Source organism: Megachile rotundata, chromosome 1 (assembly GCF_050947335.1).
Source record: "Megachile rotundata isolate GNS110a chromosome 1, iyMegRotu1, whole genome shotgun sequence".
Lineage (NCBI taxonomy): Eukaryota > Metazoa > Arthropoda > Insecta > Hymenoptera > Megachilidae > Megachile > Megachile rotundata.
The window spans coordinates 7,014,574-7,035,783 of record NC_134983.1 but is presented as its reverse complement, the minus strand read 5'-3'; the positions used below and the strand labels follow the sequence as shown (position 1 = coordinate 7,035,783).

General features: G+C 32.0%; 1 protein-coding gene across 1 annotated transcript; it reads left to right on the top strand.

Moving 5' to 3' along the window:
- Nucleotides 1-13,654: 13,654 nt before the first annotated feature.
- On the top strand, nt 13,655-21,047 carry LOC105661801 (amine oxidase [flavin-containing] A-like). Its single transcript, XM_076537280.1, has 7 exons — nt 13,655-13,962; nt 15,098-15,315; nt 15,916-16,069; nt 16,226-16,344; nt 16,900-17,039; nt 18,140-18,610; nt 19,442-21,047. The coding sequence occupies exons 1-7, from the start codon at nt 13,809-13,811 to the stop codon at nt 19,626-19,628; spliced, it is 1,443 nt and encodes a 480-aa protein (XP_076393395.1). The 5' UTR covers nt 13,655-13,808; the 3' UTR covers nt 19,629-21,047.
- Nucleotides 21,048-21,210: the final 163 nt, after the last annotated feature.

Genomic DNA, 21,210 nt, shown 5'->3' with positions numbered 1-21,210 from the left:
TAAAATAAAAAATACATGAGTAAAATTAAATTTGTTGTACTATTGTACTGTGGTACCATTTTTGTCAATTTACCATTTCACTATTTCACTATTCCATCCTGTTTTTATCCTGGTATTTAATTATTCTGCTTGTTCATTGTACCATTATTCCATTATACTACTGTATTACAGTACTAATCCTCTAATTTCTGCTTTACAGTACAGTTCTATCATTTTATTGTTTCACTATACTCGTGTTCTGCCACTTCACTATTCCGATAATTCCACTCTACAACTATACTAACCTTTTATTAGACTACTGTACCAACATTACATTACTGTAGTATACTACTATTTTATAACACTATTTAACCATTCTTCACTATACTGTCATTTTACTACTTTACTACTTTATGGTTCTACTACCCTAATCTACTCTGCAACTATAATATTCACCCTTCTTACTATTTTACTATTCTAGTATACTTCTATTTTACTATTTTAATATTTTAGTGTTTCACTTTTTGAATAATTTTACTGTTACTTTGTTATTTCCTAATGTTATTTTATCATTTTTCAATTTTACTACTTGACTGTCTATCTAATTTTGCCATATAACTATGTTATTATACTACTATATTTCTGTTTCACTATTTTATAAATTACAGTAAATATGTCTAAAGCAGTAATCGTAAACGCTTTTAGTCATAATATAAGTGATACATAAATATAGTAACTACAAACATATAAATTTTTTTATTAAAAATGCTTGTATTAGGTATTTGAAAAGTCAACATTTTGAAAAAGATAATCATTTGCAATTTCGATAATTCTTTGATGTGTTCAGAATGTCATCTTTTATTGGTAATAAGAAATTTTTAACCGAGGGTTAAATTAGGTTAGGTTACGTTTAGGTTAGTAAAATATATTTCAGTCAGTTTTCATAAATTAAAACTTTGCAATTCTAATTAACCTTGCTATTCATATCGAAGCACCATTTCTTTGCTATTATTAAATATTTTTCGTAATTATTTTATTTAGTAATAATTATTTTTAACTCCAACGACATAATAAATTTAATAATTTCATTGACATAGATATTGGGTCCCTATTTTGTGCGGTTTAATTTAAAGAAAAACCAATACACATATTATTTAGGAGAGTAATTGATTTACTGGTATTGTTGCTCGATTGTGATTAAACCATGTCGTTTCAAATAATTATTATTTAAAGCTCTCTTTTATGTCTCATCTGAATAATGGCTTTTTGAATATTTTACTAGTGACTAACAATTATGTAAAAACATATTTAACGAATATTAAATAATCAACAATTACCATTGTTCGAAGCTACAATAACAGCTGAAATACGGTTCTTAGAGTTGAATAATATTTGCAAAATGTATTTTGTTCCTTTATATGTATATTAATCATTCATTACTACTAATAAAATGAATGTGAGAAAAATAATTAATTATATTTACTGCAAAATTTATTATGTTTACAATAACGTATACATTCTTGAACTTATAATACATTTTATATATTAACAATCATATTGCTGTATTTTATTGAAATGAAAAATAATATGGAAATATCAAAAATATGTTTATAAAATAATAAAGGTTGTATAATATATTGTCAATATTTATTTTTAAAGAAATTTTCTACTTTTCGTTTAATATAAATTTTTTAATTTTTGAATGATTTTAAAATAAACTGTCATAAGCAGGAATAACTGAGTATCTGTTAAATAAAGTCTATTTTATTAAAGTACTTTTTAATCAATCTTATAATTAATAATAAAACTATATATAAATTAATTTTACATTGTATTATGTTAAATATTTAATGTTTACAAGTTCTATTTGCATCTAAACTCTATCGTAACCTTATTATTTCTTATAGAGTATCGTAATTTTTATCTCCTATAGATTATTATTTATTTTAATAATATTCTTTATTTAGTAATTTTAATCAAAGAAAGCACCAATGAACTCAATAAATTTCAGCTATATTTTCGATTACTTTCTGATCTTACAATAGAATTAAGCTGATTTAAAAAAAAAATAGTTTCACTTGGCAATTTAATATTATCAAAATAGTAATTTACCTACACCAATTCTATTTAGTGAGTATGATAAGCATATCCAACACTTATCAAATTTCACATCAAACTTAAGCAAAGAATCTGGAAATTTAAGGGAGAGCGCATAAGAAATGCATTGTAGATAATCGTACAAATGTATTTCAAATTTCGCGGGAAAATTAAGGAACTTACTTTAGACTTCACATTAAAGTTAACATTGGAGAGAAATTAACATAGACTATTACTACTTTTAAAAGTCAATTCATTCAATTGTTCTTCCCCTACTTTAAACCAATTATTTAAAGAATTTAATTACTCACATATCTTCATGAAGAAAATTGTAAGTATTTAATTACATTTTCAACAAGGATAAAATACTTTGTCATGTTGAATGGGAGGATCATCATCTGACAATAAGAGACAAAAAAAAATTAAAACTTTAAATGACTTTGACATCACAACTAAAATTATTGAAATAAAAAAAAAAGCGACTTATTAAAATCTTTATAGAAATAAGTATTTTTAACCAAGTATATGTACATGTATATTTGAAATTCTGAGACAGTTGTGTGTCTTAGCGATTAACTGGGCCGCTACTTGATCGGTCATGTCTTCGTAGTAAGTGCAGATTTGTGTGAGCTATTTCATAATGAATTTTTAAGATGTCATGGACCCTTCGTAACCCAGATCCCCTCTGTTACTCCCACAAGGCTCCAGGACTTTCGTCGATCCAATAAACGAATAAAGCCGTTTCACGCTATTCTTGACTCTCAGCTTCCAACTGACCGACACAAAAGTTGATTTTGACATTTTTTCTTCTTTTCATTCGAGCAAGGTTTACTGTGGAAGTTTCCAATTGCCATAAATAACTGCGTTAAGAAACTGTAATAAAGAAGCAGCAGTTGTCATAAACTTATTCTTCATTCATATGTTTGTATAATTTTAATATAGTACTATGTTAATTTTGTTACAAATGTGACTAAAATGGCGATTGCAATACTTGTTACCAACTTCACATTTAATGTTAAGAATAATAGCAAATAGCGATTAGTTTGTGCTTGTTTGGTTGTTATGTACAAAAAGTTATCCTAATATTAAATATAAAAGGTTTAATCTTCTATTACAAATGTTGTAACCTTCTATTGTAATGTAGAATCATCTGTCAAAGTTTGGAAACTTCATTCAAAATTACTCTGCATATAAATCTCAGAATGCATTATTAAACGCAACGGTGTTATTACACATTTAACAAATTAATACTCGAAAGCAACACCTATCCTCCTAATACACTAACCAACTTACTAACTACACCCAGTATGTAACTACAAAAAGACAATTTATCCCACTCAAAATCGGCCTCAAAGGACTTTGCGCCAATGTCTCTCAAGATATTAATCAGGATTGTGATATGTCTCTCAAAAACTTGACTGTATTTCATCTATAAAAACCAATCGTTTATGTTGACCTTACTTCTTGCGATATATCTCTCAACATAAACGATTGGTTCTCATAGACGAAGAACAGTCAAGTTTATTCAGAGATGGAACACGTTAGCTAGAATAGGAAACCCAGAGATGAAGAGAACGATAAAGTCTACAAGTTTGATATCAGTCGTTTTCCGGAGGATGTTTGATGATTTTACAAAATGACAATCTTATCCATTCAAGCTTTCCATAAAAAGACTTCGCAGCAGTATTTTTCATGTTATAATACAGATCAAAATAAGCGATTTCACATAGATTAAGTAGAGTCAAGTTTATTTATCGGGCCAGGAGGGCAATCGTTCATTTCGCGAAGAAAGAAGGAAAGAAGAAGTGGTAATAGGAAGAGTAGCGGCGGCGGTGTGGTTTGCCCGAGCAGACGGGTCAGCGAAGAGAAGCGTAGAAGGCCAGGGCAACGGTACACGAGATGGAACACGTTAGATAGAGTAGGAAACCGAGAGATGGAGAGGACAGGAGAGAAGAGGGCTACGAGTTTGGCGGCAGTCGTTTTCCGAGGGATGTTGGGAGGAAGGTTCCCGCGGGGCCTGTGTTATCGCCTCGGCAGGATGACCAGCCCGCGGTATCAAATATTAAACCTACTTGCACCGGCAGCCTATCCTCAACAAGGTATCCAAACCTTCCCTCCGACCAGATCCACCACCCCCAGCTGCCCCTCGTCCTCGGTCCACCACCGGCTCACCACCGCTGTCTGCCATCAAAACCTACGCCTAGTAGGTTTACTGCCGCCTCTCGATCTCTTCGTTCGTACCTCCGTGATGCTTAGGCTGTTTCTACGCCTTGCATCGCCTCCAACGACGGAACGCAGTAATCTTCCTCAACGGGCAATCGTTCCTTCTCGCCGCCAAATTGATTCCCGAGCTTAAAGAAGAATGCTAACACGTGCAGGATTCTTGCGATTCGATCCAACATGCTTCTATGATGACTTGTGGATGGATACTGGAAACGGCCACATTGATGTTCGATAAAATTAAAATTCAATTTTCTTATTTCGTATCTTTGGATATAATTGTCTTTAGTTCTGATGTACCTTAGTGATAGCGTAAATAGAGCGAGACTTCACCCAAGTAGAGAGCGAGAAGAAAGGGGAATGCAGCTAAAGATTGTATGTGTGTGAAAACTTGAATGATCTCAATTACCAATTCGGTTTAACCATGTAATGCTCGCGTTATGGCTTAGTCAATCAACGGAACAGATATGCACATGCATGTATGAAAAATTAAATGTCCGAAAATATTTCTGGAAGCGGGAAAAAGATGTGTTACTTTCATCACATTTTTAACTTTCATCGTGTGTTACTGTACTCGCTATCTTCTACTTCTAAATTTTTGGAATTTCTAATTATATAATAATTATCTGAATTTCGTAGATAAATGTAATAGATATCCCATATATCTCACATACGAAATTTAGAAAATTTGAAGATTTCAAATATCTGAGACACCAAATTACCAAATTGGTGAATTCTTAAATTCGAAACTTCCTAAAAAGAATTTAAGGATTTGAGGATTGAGGATATGAATTTGAGGATTTATGTTCATTGCGGAAAGAAAGCAGACCATGTTGCAGACCAGGTATTAATTACAATGAAATAAATTGTATCATATGCATGTAATCGTACCATAGTTACAGTTGTCAGTTGCACATTGCAATTCGTAGTCTCGTATTAACGAAGCTAATAATTACACTAAAAAAAATTGAACTGCACAGTTGTTCAAAACCGGGGTAAATGAAAGTTAACCTAAAATTACGTGGCCGTGATGTATCATTTTTCTAATTAATGTAATAAGTGTATTTGACAGACTGTCAGAATAGAATGATACGTTGTACGCGTACGTTTAACGAAGAAGGGTTCCAACTTCAAACTTAACACGCAAGTAACGTTTCATGTTAGGGGTGTGCAGAAGATCATATATTATACATATGAGTAACGCTATGATTTTTCGCAAAATTTTTAACGTGTTTTATTACTATTTTTTTAATATTGATATTTTGAAAAATGCAGAGCAGATAATATCCATTAAAATATTTACGGTTTCCCGGTTAATTAAAATAGAAATTAATAATATTCGTTATTATTACTTTTTCTGTTTAACTAACATAAAATAACTGTCAGAGCAAGACGAAGTGTTAAAACAAAATTATACGTGTCCATAATCACTAGTAACATAAGTATATGGCTGCTAATTGAAGCTACAGATAATATTTATTCTATAGATAACACAATTTTATTTAACAAGCTGTCTAATTTTAAAAAACAGTACATGTTGTATTAAAATTTATTTCCTAATATTATAAATGTAATTGTAATTGTATATTTTTATCATTTGTGTAATATGTAATTGTATATTGATTGTGTTGTATACATATAGAATTGTAAAATTGTGAAATTATTATATATATTATAAATAGCTTATTTTTTCACGAATATCCACTTCCTTGTGAACGAATAATCACTTCCAGAATTGAACTTATTATGTCGCCCTTTAATGGAGTGATATTCTTCTCAAGCTTCATTGCAACTGCCTGTAAGTTCCAAACTAATTAAAAAGTCTTCCGACTTGTCCATCTTAAAAGTTTATTTCCGCTAAAAGCGGATTTCAAAACTTGTTTTTAAAGAAAGAAGACTTAACATATTTTAATGTATGATTTATACTCTTTTTAGTGTAAACTAATATTTTAATATTCAATACTAGCAACACGTCTTTCTTTCAAATTAATAGATATTATTGATAATCACTTTATTAATTTTTATACATCGAGTATCATAATAATTTTTATGAATTTGTATTTTTTTAAATGAATTTTTTGTAAGCATCTTTTGATCGAATTATGTTTTCTGATACAGTTATTTGGGAAATCTATGTTCTTTTTTATTCAGTAACAAGAATTATAAGATAAATGAATCTAAGCCCATGAAACCACATCGTACCAGGTATTGATAAATATTTAATGTACAGATTGATACATTCTATCAGTTATAGTTTTCTCGCCCCTTCCTGCGAATTACATTCGACTATTATTTAAGAAGAAATCGAGGAAGAATTTGACGAGTTCTTGTAAATTCAGACTTCACGATGCAAGGTGCAACACGTGTATTTAAAAAGAGCGATAAAATCTAAAAAAGCGGTATTAAATTCAAATATAATGAATCGTAACAATAAGGTTATAAAAATTTGTTCTTGTTTTAAAATAATGAAGAAATTATTGGTAAAATTTTCACATAGTAAAACTTCATAGTATTTTAACCCTTTCGCTACGGTGATTTTTTCTGAGAAATGTGATTATGGTCTTATTTATTATAATAAAAAGTCAGATATTCTTATTTATAAAAGGCAAAGCTAAAGCCTTTCTATACAGTTTTTTATGTTTCCTTTATGTACAAAGGGTAATACAAATGACAAATGTTATAACACGCCGTCATAACTCTTTTTTATAAAAATTTTTTAATCGCTAGGAAAAAACTCTGTTGGTATAAAAGTGGGCGCCTATAGGTGCTCTCAGTAATACAAACACAAAATTTCTAAGCGCCTATAGGCGCCCACAGTAGACAAGGGGTTAATAAAGACCTTGCATCATTAGATAGTACATAATATTGCAATATTCTAGAATTTCTAATATTTACTGGCAGCTTTGAAATGTTGATAATTTCTTCGTGACAGAAATTTGTTGATCGATAATTTGGATGTCTGCAGATTTTAAAGGCTGGACATTTGGAACTTGACTATTTGAAGATTTAAGAATTTGGAGATTGAAGATTTTGAAATATACGAATTTAGAAGGTTTAAAATTTAGACATTTGGAAATGTAGAAATGTAGAAATGTAGAAATGTAGAAATGTAGAAATGTAGAAATGTAGAAATGTAGAAATGTAGAAATGTAGAAATGTAGAAATGTAGAAATGTAGAAATGTAGAAATGTAGAAATGTAGAAATTTAGGAATGTGAAAATCTGAGACTTTGAAGAACTGGAAGATGGTACTAAGAAATGCTGATAATACTAAAAAATGAATGTCCCAATAGTCAATATTGGACTTCGATATTACACATTTAATTCATTTAAATCATTTAAATGTCCGTCATCCTAAATCTTAATCTTCCTCTACACTCACCTTTCCTTAAATGTTCTCTACGATGCATAAAAACAATTGAAAAGAATTAAATGCAACATACTTTGAAAACTTGCTACTGTGTATGTGTACATAAAATGTCGTTTCTGAACCATACGTATACTAATATACAAAGAGTTTCCATTTTGTCCCAACTTCTATACATTTATAAATACACATCGAATACTACATTAACAAAATAATGTACTATTATTAAAGTCTATTATTTATATAACACTTATTATTTTCAAATTAAATTTCGTTATACGAATTCTGTCAAAAACTGGTGATACCGATCACTCGATATCGGCTCTACCATCGATTCCGATTAGATGGTTCCTAACCAATATTACCCATTAACGAGTATCTCCCCCTACGTTTTTCCCCGCATGTCTTCCACGGAATTCGGGTTCGCAATTACACGGGCTAGAAGTTGCTTTACGCATCCGTAGAATCGATACACCGGTCGTTCACGTACGTATGTACGTATAATCATCTGGGTGCCGTTGAAAATCTATGAAAACCCATGGCCAAGTTCCATCCCCGATATCGTGCAATATTAATAAACCGTACAAATCACCGTGGCTCAATTCCACGGTTAAATCCACGAGCATAGGCTATAGATTACAGCAATTGAGGCCGGAAAGGTGGGAGTAAGAGCGGGTCGGTTGTAGCCGGGCTGAAGTTGGGAATAAGGAGAAAAAGCATAGCAGGTTCGGAACACGAAAAGAATCCACGAGAGAAAACGGGAGGTGGAGTTAGATGTAAGGGGAGAGGCTGGAGAACACAAGGCCGCCACGAGGAAACGTAGGACCACGTTTCACCATAGAATACACACACGTAGAGGGTTCGAGGCACGATCACGTGTGCGGATCCACTAGCACACCCTTGGCCGTGGTACATGGACCTTCTCGCTTTCACATGTACGATCACGCAGACAGGGATACGGTCACACCGACGCATAGATTGCATACTTATGCCAGCACTGTGCACATAAAGTTAGGGGCGGCGCGCGCTCTCCTTCGCTGCCGCACAAGAATAAGAAACACGGTAGCATACATAAACAAGGAGGTTGGGGATGCAGCAATTTAAAACGTACCCCGGAATTCCTCCCAACGGGGTCGTAGAGCGGCCCTCTATATTACGAATTCCTCCCTTCACCCTACCCTCCCGCGACGCGATCCCGACCTCTCCTTCACCGTTACCTTTGCTTCTTCCCTGTGTCCTCCTGCATCTTACTGGGGAATTTCGGTCGTATAAAGTGGGACTATGAGCAGAATGTGCCGTGTGTATTCGCGGCTACCTTTGCTACAAATCGAACTGTCTCTCGGTTGGGAAGTAGATTTTGATAGTGTGTGATCTGTTACCGCTTTCGGAGCAACGGAGATCGGCCTAAGATCCCATACTGGAGGAAAATAAACATGCAAAAAGTGTATACGAAAGAAAATAATATTTCTTGTGTATACAGAAGAAAAAGAAGCACGGAAAGTATGCACGAAGGAAAATATTTCTTATGTATACAGGGGAAAAATAATTTTACTGGAAACTTATTTCTGTGTTAACCATCTTGATTTATTGCTTAAGCCTCACGTACTGGAACAAGGTTCCACAACAAGATGGTTACATTATTCCATAGATTTATAAACGTATCAAATTCGAATGACCCAGAAACATATATTCATGTTCTTATGAAAGTAGTTAAAAATATTAAACAACTTTGCAATTATTAAGATAAATTTTTCATAAAATGGTGAATAATTTGAAAACAGTGACAACAAGAATTAGAGCGTTCAAACTGTTTCAAAGTAACGAACGTGATAACTGATGTCATCTAGTGTTGATGTGGTGAACTATTGACCTTATGACACCCCGCTGGAAACATCTCTTGACGGTTATAAATGATGATTATTACTTATTCAGCGTGCTCTCACACTGTTACCACCATTAAGAAAGTTAGTATGCATTATTATCTTTTATATTATGCTTGTTAATTAATCAATAAACCATTGCTGAATTCAGTTGAACATTAAATATTTATGTCACTTGGTATTTTCAGGTAACAGATTTAGGTGTACCATATTCAGACACATTATTGTCAAATTTCAAGGAATCATTTCTTGGTGTTTTTACTGGTGTTGAGAAAAAATATTTTTATAAGTTGTATTTGTGGATGTGCCAACACTTTGTATACTGCCATAACATTCTGACATTCAAAATCAAATATCTAGAATTTGTTCTTTTATTGTATGTTTCCTATTAAATTAACTTTTTATTTTTTAACTTTCTTCTTCACAAATTTTAAGCTACAGTAAAGTGTTGCTGGTAAAATACAATACATTTTAATCTTCTAATTTTCTGAAATTTTTACTGTATCCGAAAAAATTGTGTTACCGCAACCACCCTTCTACAAGAATCCAATTCACCACCGAATGTCATGAATTGGCACAATGGAACCGCATCTAAAATACCTTTGAAGATCATTGTATTCCTCTGAATAAAAAAAAGAACAGGAAAATGCTCCGAAACTATAAAATTCTACGAAAACCTCATCTTAGGAAAAAGATGATAATAATCGGTTCGATCGTTGTCACGACCGGAGCCAGCTGAACAAGCCGGAAAATACTGTTCGTCCGCGGAAGTTGAGCCAAAGTTCCGGCAGAATAGTTAATCACTTGCTTTCGTAAGTAACAACGCGTACCGTCGAAGTTTCGAGGACGAGGAGACTTAATCAGGCTAGGTTGAAAAGTTATCCCGACAGCGAAGTTTGAATCCTTCCGGGTTAATGCCTATTATGCAGATCAGCGCAGCCAATGCGCGGCTGAGTCAACTGACGTTAACAATGGAGAATTTGCAAGTTGCTTCATCGTTGTGAATCGGCCGAAACGATTGGGTGTTTGAACGGCGGTGTTGCCTCGGGCGGCTCTGTTTGCAGACATAAGGGAGTAACGTAGTCGGCCGCCTCTCGGCGAGTCAGGGGAGTTCAATTGGTGGCGGCAATCCTAGTAATGTACCCATGGGGCTCTGTCAAAGTGCTTTCTAGAAGAGAACGATGTTGCATTCAGCATTCGGAAAGTTCATTTTTGACGGAAGTGTCGCCCTGCACCGAAACCTGCTGCATATCTTCGGCAAAGCTGATACCGGGATTGGAGTCCCTTTGATTCCTCATCATTTCGGTGTGCTTGACATGGGTAGATAAGAATGATCTCGAGACACGGACAGAGTTGGATATTAACTTATCGTTACGATTATGAGGTTAAACTTATTCATTTTTTGAATTATTCATATAACTCAATATTGTATGAATAATTCACTCGGGGGTCAAATGGTTGAGGAAGCAGTTAAGATAATTATGGCTTCTTTTACATTTAGACGATGTAATTAAATATATCTATATGGAAGAGTAAAATTTCTACTTTCAGATGAAACAATTTTGTGTTCGTGGAGGAAAAGTTTTAAATTAATTAAAATTTGAAAATGTCGAGTTAAACAATATTCAAGGCATGCCCTAGATATTAATTATTACTGTCCCATTAAATATTAAGTCCATTATTTTCATCGTTTAATAAATAGCATTAGAGTAGTACTTTTTGTAAAAATAAAAGTAGTTTATTTATAATAAATTTATCTTTGCCTCCTGAATTAATTTTAGTACGCAAAACTTTTCGCTAGCAACTTATAACAAAGCGCTGGTATCAAAGACCTGCAGCAAGAGCATCTTTTTGTGTGTAATCCTCCTTCGCCATTTTGAAGAATTTATGGAACTTTAAAATGTAAGGGAAGTAATTAAAAATAAATAGATTTCTAAATTACCAAAATCGCAAATTTTCAAAAGTCCAAATTAGTAATACCTCATAAATTTCTAAATTCTGAAATTCTCACAGAACCAGTTGTTTAAAGTTCAAAAATTTCGAATGTCCACTTTACTATATAGTTAAATTTTCAAGTGTCTGAATAGTTTAATTAAAAATTTTTAAAAATTCAAATTTATAAATCTAATTATAAAATATCTATGTTCTTAAAGTACCTTTAAGAAAAGTAAGATTCTAACAAAACCAAAAATCTCAAAATTTCTAATTCTCTAAATTTCTGACCCTTAATCTCTAAATTTCAAAATTTCCAAATTCTCATATGTCTAAATGTCAAAGTCTCCAAATCTCCAAGCCCCTAATTCTCCAAATTTCAAAATCTTTAAATTCCCACACCTCTAAATGTCTAAATCCCAAAATTTCCAAATCCCCAATTCATCAAATCCTCAAATCTCTAAATTCCCACACCTCTAAATATCCAAACGGACAAATTTCTAAGTCCCCAAATTTCCAAATCCTCAATTCTCCAAATCTCCAAATCCCGAAACTCCATATTTCTAAATGTCCAAACGTCCAAATCTCCAAATCTCCAAATCTCCAAATCTCCAGTCTCCAAATCTCCAAGTCTTCAAATCCCAAAATCACCAAATCTCCAAATCCCGAAATCCCGAAATCTCCAAATCTCCAAATCTCCAAATCTCCAAGTCTCCAAATCTCCAAATCTCCGAATGTCCAAATCTTCAAATCTCCAAATCTCCAAATCTCCAAATCTCCAAATCCCTAAATCTCCAAATCTCCAAATCTTCAAATCTTCAAATCTCCAAATCTCCAAATCTCCAAATACCTAACTCTCTAAATCCCCTTTCCAAATTCTCAAATCTCCACATAAATTCTATTACCTTCCCACACACAATAAATCGATGTCCAAATTATTAATTTGCTGCAGCCGCTTCAATCTTCAGGCACTTAATAACAATTAACTGAAGAATGTCTAAAATTCTATTCCAGAAACAATGAAGTTGCACCAATGAAGAATACCAAATGTAATTGTTTCTTTATTGAAATGAAACTACCCGGAAGGGACGAGGGATTGAACGTAAGATAAAACAGCATAGTAGAATTTTATCAAAGAAGCGGACACATCCCCGATGGTTCTTCAGTCTTTTCACACCTCCATGCCCGGAGACTTAAGTTTAAAAACCGGTGGCTAAATAATGTATATCACAGCAGCAACAGCGGGCGATAAAACAGTTATAAAAACACCGGCAACTACGTTAAGATCAATTATTTAAGATGTACAGCTCCGTAAAGAGAGAGTCGAGCAGTCGTAAAGGGGGCGAAAGAAAGTAACGCTTCTAGGACGAACCGGAAGGGTAGGGAAGCCGAGGAGGCCATCGCGGGAGTTATAAAGGTTGCAGTTAAAAGTTACTTGAATTATCAAGGGGCTGACTGTTTCGAGACGATGGCAGCACCGTTATTTTTGAGCTGTTGCGTATCGGAATTTGTGAAAGTTCCGTTGTGTCATTCTGATAAAATTGTCAAGTAATAGATAGAGAAAAATCCGATATCTTTTATCGGAATCGCTGTAAGTTCAGATGTAACTGATGGGTGGTGATTCTTCCTGAAAAAATAGGACAAAAATATAGATGGAGGGGAGTGATTCTGTGTTAGATAAAATAGGACAAGAATGTAGATGTGGGCAGTGGATCTATGTAGAGAAGAAATAGGTCAAGAATATTGATATGGACGGTGGGTTATGTGGAGTAAAAGAAAAATAAGACAAGAATATAGATACGAGAATGATTATATGTAAGACAAAATAGAGCAAGAATGTAAATATACAGTGAGTGATATTGTGTGAAAGAAAAATAGGACAAGAATACAAGTATGAGTAATGAGTGATTTTGTGCAAAAGCAAAATAGGTAAAAGACATAGAAAAAAATAGATTTCTATAAAAAAGAAATATAACAAAAATATAGATATAGGCTGAGTTCTATGACTTTATTAGTGGAACCTAACCGTTATATAATTATATAATTATATAATACAAAATACATAATTATGTATTATATAATTTTTTTGTTTAATTGAATACTTAAGGTCACATGCACCTTCTTAGGTTATTGGTGACTACATTTGATTATGTATATACCCAAACCGTTATAAAAATTACAATTTACTTACTTTTATATTTTTATGTTATGTGCAACACTCTGATTAACTTCATTCAGGTTAATCCAAGTTAAGTTGCCAACTTCAAATACAACGACGAAAATGAACAACGGTGTATTTTAATCTAAACGAAAATAGTTTATGCGATAACAGATATGGCAGCTGACTTTGCAGATCATGAATTTGTTAAAGAAGATGTGAACGATTTTGATGTTATTATTATAGGCGCTGGTCTATCTGGCCTTACATGTGCATATAATATTCTGAGAAAGAAAGCTGGGTTAGATGTCTTAATAATTGAGGAAAATAGTAATTATTATTTTACGTAAGAAATTTTGAAAGTTTGGTAATATTAGTGTATGAAAGACAACAGTGAAAATATTATGAAGTATCTTTATTTTTTAATTTCATTGAAATAAGAGTAGATTTTTTATAAGACAAGATATTATCTAAATATGCGATATGAAACAATTAGAAGTTTTACAAATTTTAATACAATTGATATTAATATTGTTTTAATAAATTACAAATTTAAAGTTTATTTTTTAATTTAAACTTCATTCATCAAACATTGTAGGTTAATAAAAATGAAATCAGGGAGAGATTCAGAAGAACTACAGTGTGTGTCAGAATTAACTAAATTTACTGAAAATTGTTCGGCGTTAATATTGTTCTTTTTAGATTCAGAAATTTTTAAAAGGGTAAACTTTCAGATTCTGAAAGGTTTAAATTTTCAAATTTAGAAATTCGTAATCCCAAATCCCTGAATCTCCAAATCTCCAATTCTCCAAGTTTCTAAATTTCCAAATCTCCAAGTCTCCAAATTTCCAATTCTCTAAATCCCCAATTCTCCAAATTCTCAATTCTCTAAATCCTCAGTTCTCTAAATCCCCAAATCCCCAAATCCCCAAATTCCCAACTCCCCAAATCCCCAAATCCCCAAATTCCCAACTCCCCAAATCCCCAAATCCCCAAATTCCCAAATTCCTAACTTTTCCAATTCCCTAATTCCCAAATTCCCCAAATCCCTAAATCCCCAAATCCCCAAATTCCCAACTCCCCAACTCCCCAAATCCCTGAAAATCCCCAAATTCCCAAATTCCCAAATTCCTAACTTTTCCAATTCCCTAATTCCCAAATTCCCCAATTCCCCAATTCCCCAATTCCCCAATTCCTCAATTCCCCAATTCCCCAATTCCTAAATTCCTAAATTCTCAAATTCTCCAATTCCCAAATTCCCCAAATCCCCGAGTCCCCGAAAACCCTCAAATTCCCAAATCCTGAATTTACCGTAACTGTATGATTACAAAATAAATTATCATAGCCTTATATTAATATAGTGAATTTAATATAAATAATATAATATAATATAATCCGAAGAATTTAATAGAATTGAATAATACAATTTCTAGTGCTAATATCCATTATTTACATTTGAAAATAGATGAAGTTGGAGGCCGCATTTTACCAAAAGTTCTTAGCCAAACTTATCATGCTAATTTCTTGCAACAGCATATAACTGATCTGATAGAATCATTGCGTATAAATGTCAAACCAGGAAAAATTATTAATACAAGGGAAAAAATACTGTATTCGAAATCTGGACCATCACGGAATTTACCTAAATATTATGGAGCTGAAATTTATTCCTTTCTTGACATGGTAACAAAACATTCATTGTAGTTTATTCTTTTATGCAAAGTACTTTTAAAGTTACACAAAAAGTATTAAATCATTTCTTGTAAAGTCTCGTACTTTTTGCATTTATTTTTAATACGAAGATATTGTTATATTTTATTACTATAATGACAATATGTAGATTATATTATGGAATACAATAAATTTTTGTTATATTTTTTACTACATAATATAATCCATTTATTTATTATATTCTTTATTATAGAATGTAATGCATTTATTTATTATACTTTTTATTATGAAATATAGTACATGTATTTATTATATATATATCTTTTTACCGAATGACATAAAATTATTTATATAAATTTAATAAATAATGAACATGTACAATTGTGTATTTCCACGCGTACTTTCTACCTTTTTATTAATCAATAAAATTGAGTAATGCGTTGCAAAGTACGTTGCACACGAGTGTACCCATAAAAATTATACATTTTTTAGATTTTAACGTTTTATTACGACTTATATTTAACAGTTTTTATAAAGCTACTACGTTATGGTTAAATTTATAAATCTGAAACATGATTCATTTCTAATAGTTATCGTGCTTTGTTCTTTCAGATTGAAACAGAAGCATTGTCGCTTGTATTAAACAATTATACTGATAATGAAACAGCTCATCTTGCTGAAACAAGCGTGGAAGACATGTTACGCAAATATGTTTATTTTTCCTTCGCACGTTTGCTATGTCGAGCATATATTTGCAGTACATGTGGTACGTTCGTTTGTTTGTTCAATAAAACTAGTACGTTTATGTATTGTTAAACAAAATATTCCGTAAAATGTAGTATTACAAATATCTCAAGTTTTCAAGGTTTTAAGTATTCAAGTATAATTAATATAAGCGTATTTTATTTGCAATTCTCTGCAGCCATGCGAAACCTCAATGACGTTTCCGCTCTTTGGTTGCTGGTTACATTAAATGGCGCCTCAGGTCTTTTCAATCGATTGAGGATTACGATTGGTGACGACAATCGATTTTTTATACAGGTATCATTTTATCATTTGAAGTAAAATGCTGTTAGGACTTCTGTAAATATACTTTCTTTGTATGTATGTAAAGAACAGTCATTACTCTACATTGTCATAACACCATTATCATGACCTAATCATAACATAAAACCACCAAAAGTCCTTTCTAGCTAATAGAAACCACATTGAACACGAAATGTGAACATATCAGTAAAAAATACCTGTAAGTACAATAATGCGAAATATCTGAAATATTTCGTTTATTTTTGACTCTGAATGGGTCTCAAGGTCATGATATGCTACGTCGTTGAATTCGTTTCGATACGCCCTTTCATATGATATAAAAAATATATACCATTCCACTTAAAAAACTTAAATTTACCTTCACTTCTCAAAAAATAGTATAAACACGAAAAATTTATATACTTCGTTATGTTGATTATAAAAAACACTATCACTTTTTCCTCTTTCATTTTTTTCTCGTATCAATCGTTTACGAGAAAAACGCTGGCTAGTAAATCTCTGAGCACCCTGTATATAAATTTGTAATTATACTGATATTGTCACATACAGGGTGGTGTAATTAAAATAGCTCAGGAATTGTTAAGAAATATTTTACGCCTCAACGGTAAAATACGATACCAGGAGACAGTTAATGAGGTTAAATTCAACGATGATCGAGTGTATGTATTTACAGAAAAAAGCAGTTTAAGGTATTGTACCTATAATATAAAATTACAGAGGCTGTCATATAACTGGAGGTGCAGTCGGATAAGGGCTGATTCTACGTAAAACAAATAAGTAAAAAATAGAGAATAACAGTTTTTCGTTCGAAACATTTTTCGTTTGAAATCTGCTCGGTGCATGTACTGTCATGAGCAAGTCTGCTTTTCCTTTGGAAAAACGCGGCATTCGAGAAGGAAGTGATGTACCACTAATTTATTTTTACGAATTTTTGACTTCATAATTTAGGGAGAGGTAAAGAATTTGTGGTCTTTGAACTTCGGTGATCTATGATTATAAGGATGGTGAGTTACTACAAATTTTCAAGATTAAAAATTTTGGAATTCTATAATTTTGCTAATTTTCTTAATTTCTCTAATTTTCATGTTTTTAAATTACCAAAATTCCACACTTCCAATTGTCCAAATTTCCAAATTTTGAAATCCCTGAATTGGCAAAGTTCCAGATTTCCACATTCCCAAATTTCTAAATTTCAAAACTTCTGAATTTCCAAATTTCCAAATTTTGAAATCCCTGAATTGGCAAAGTTCCAGATTTCCACATTCCCAAATTTCTAAATTTCAAAACTTCTGAATTTCCAAATTTCCAAGTTTCCAAATTTTGAAATCCCTGAATTGGCAAAGTTCCAGATTTCCACATTCCCAAATTTCTAAATTTCAAAACTTCTAAATTTCCAAATTTCCAAGTTTCCAGATCTTGAAATCCCTGAATTGGCAAAGTTCCAGATTTCCACATTCCTAAATTTCTAAATTCCTAAATTTCTAAATTTCCCAAATTTCTAAATTCCTAAATTCTGAAACTTCTGAATTTCCAACTTCCCAGGTTCCCAAATTTGCAAATTTGTAAAGTTCTTCACACGTACCAGAAAATTTTCACTCCTGTCTGTACGTGTATCGAGTAGATCTCTAAAGCCGATTTTCTCCAAAAGCGAGGTCCGAATGAAAAAAACTTTATTCTATATTTTCGACTTATATTTGTAAGTAGCCTCTATCTAATAGTACCACAAGTTATATGCCCCATATATTCCAAAATAATAAATTAACCCAATTATTACCATTGTTTCTTACAGATGCAACTTAGCGGTGATAGCAGTGCCTCCACCAGAGCATAATCGCATTGCCATCGAACCATCCTCACAGTGTTTATTAAATACTCAAATTTTATATACACCTGGCAAGAATATATTCTTCAACGTTGTTTATAAAAATCGATATTCGAATAATGATTCTATAAAGGACATCGTAACTACATGGGACTTGAACAGCAATCTAAATATTGCTTACAATGTAACTCACAGCAAATCAGAAAACTCTATGCTTTCTGGATTTCTTGCGGAACCTAATTCCACGCAAACAAGTAGAAAGGAATTATTTGATACGTTACACGAGTGTTTCAAAAGTGAGGAAACCTCGGAATATCTGCAATATACAGAATACGATCACTTTTTGAATGGTGAAATGAAAGGTGGTAGTCCTATGAGTGTTCTGATGCCCACATTAGTGAATCATGTCAGTTTGCATACGGGTACTGCGTTTGGAAGGTGCGCGAATGTTTGAAATATTCACGTCAACGAAAATTTAGAATTCATTTTTTATTATTAAGTTATTGCTATAAGGCTATTATTATATCATTATAAGGTACAAAAGTAAGTAGTGTAAAAATTATCGATGGATAGAAAAATGGTTGCTCGCTAATTATCATAACCTCGAAATGTGTTGTTAGGGATATTATTTTGAATGGCCTTTTCGTTTGAGTGTAACTGTTACTTGTTCATAGTTCTTGAGTAATATTCAATAGAATCAATTAAAAATATTCAATAATATTTGTAACAGTATGCAAATATTGTTTGCAAATTTAGTTTTCTCGTTTGTGGCAAAATAATGTTAATTTAGGTTTATATTCTGCAGACATATTTTCAAACGATTAGATAAACGACAAGTGTAGCAATTGTATTTAGGTAAATGATCATAACAATTGAGACCCTCACAAAATGAATAACAATAACAGTAAATTATAGTTATTCAAGAAACGGTCAAGGATCGCTCCAGAACTTCGTAGAACGTTCCTATAATCGTTTTTCTTTTCAAATTTGACGATGTCCCGACGCGCTTCCCTTCCGTTTGTGTACTTCCCGCCTCGTAGCCCTCGGGGAGAGTGGTGCGGTGCGGGAGGGTAGCCGCGAGACATCATTCGTCAAATTTGAAAACAAAAATGATTACAGGAACGTTCTACGAAGTTCTGGAGCGATCATTGACCGTTTCTTGAACAATAGTGTTGGAACACAAAATAGTGTTTATAGGATGATAAACAAGTAATGAATCAAATTGAAAAAGTCTATATCATTATACTAATGATGAATTTTTCTTTGAAGGGTTTTCTTTGCATCTAGCGAATATGCTACCAATTGGCCAGGAACTATAGACGGCGCAATCGAAGCTGGTAAATTCACTGCTTATTCGCTTCTATACAGAATTAGACCACAGACGCTTACCGCTCGTGAAATAGCCAGTTTTAAGTACGCATTTTACACTATTATATTACAAATACTCCTAGAATAGATATACACTCGGGAGCAATGTAGGTTTCCCTTAAAAAAGCAGTGTAGAAGTAGTGTTAGGTTAAAATAAACCTTAACCTAATTTCTCCCTTTTTCTTATGCTTTCAGTTTTTATTCCAAAAGAATTTTAGGAGAAACATTTTTAGATAAAATCTTTTTATTTTGGATAAAAACTGAAAACAATACAGAACAACACTTATTTATATTCGAAAGAAAAACGCGTCGCGGCGTTGAACTTCGATATACATTAATTATCGAGGAAGATATTTAAGTACTTCTAATAATAATTGAGACAAAAATTAGGTCAACGTAAAAGTAATTACACTTCTTATCCGTCAACTGATAATGAGACCTATATTTCAATTTAAGGGATAATTAATAATTAATTGTTAACCGTATTTATATGTCACAAATAAAATTAGTACATAATGAAAATAGTGAACGCGTCCACATTTATAATTGCTATGTTGATAATTTGGCTAAAAGAATTTTACAAAGAGATTGAATTTCAAAACTGTATTTAAGATTACTCGAATTTTTGCAACTGTAACAGTTACCGTTAATTTATATCTAGTCATCAACTTGTATAATTGAATTAGTCAAATTCATTTCTTGATCTGTTACAACAAGATGTGGCAAAAGTCTGAAAGGGATGTAGCATCTCGTGAAAAACAAGTTTTGAAAAAAAATGTTATCTAGAAAATTTGTAAGGTTCAGAATAGTGTATCAGAAGGTTATGATTTTAGGAAGACTAGTTTATAAAGTTTAGAAGTTGGCTGAGTGGCACTTATGATAATTGTTACATTCACTCAGAATCTTTCATATATTATTTTCGAGATAATGCAAAAATAAATGAAATTGAAAGGCAATGAACAGAAAATAAATGAAATTGAAAGGAAGTGTACAGAATCATAATTTTATAGAGGTTTTCAAATTATAATCATTGAAATTTCCAAAGTGTCACTCTAAATATTTGCAATTTGCTACCAATTGAACACCGTTTAGTTTTTACTGATGGAACTTTGTTTATCAAAATATTAAAAGTGCTTAAAAAATCATGATGTCAATTTTTTTTCTATTACAATTTTCTTAAGTTAGAAAATTAAGCTAACTATAAGAAATGTAATTAAGGAATACTATAGTAGGTTGGACAGAACAACTCGAAAAGAACCAGCACCCTTCAAAATATTCATCATACAGTATATTGGACTGGTACTTAATCTTGCAGTTTTCTGGAGCTTTTTGAAATCTGCCTATAATAATACGTAATTTATATTTGAAATAAGTTCATTTGAACAATGCTTCAATGTGCATTTAAAACTGCAGATAATTGTTAAGGAACAAATTTTGAAGATTTAAAGGAAAGTGATAATTGTATAAAATAATTGCGAGAGAAAAAATAAAGATTTCAACAACTAAATTTGCTCGAAATTAATAATTTCTAAATCTGCTTAAAGTCAATAATTATTTTAATAATTGTCACAAGGTTTTAATCTTTAATTGTAAATACTAGTATGGAAATTTCAAATTTACACACTTTAAAACTTAAAGATTGAAAAATTTCATTTTCCTTAATTTCTAAT

Coding starts and splice junctions, on each gene's coding strand:
- LOC105661801 (XM_076537280.1), top strand. CDS start 13,809: ATGGCAGCTGACTTTGCAGATCATGAATTTGTTAAAGAAGATGTGAAC. Junction 13,963..15,097: donor CTTAATAATTGAGGAAAATA/GTAATTATTATT, acceptor ATTTGAAAATAG/ATGAAGTTGGAGGCCGCATT. Junction 15,316..15,915: donor TTTATTCCTTTCTTGACATG/GTAACAAAACAT, acceptor TTGTTCTTTCAG/ATTGAAACAGAAGCATTGTC.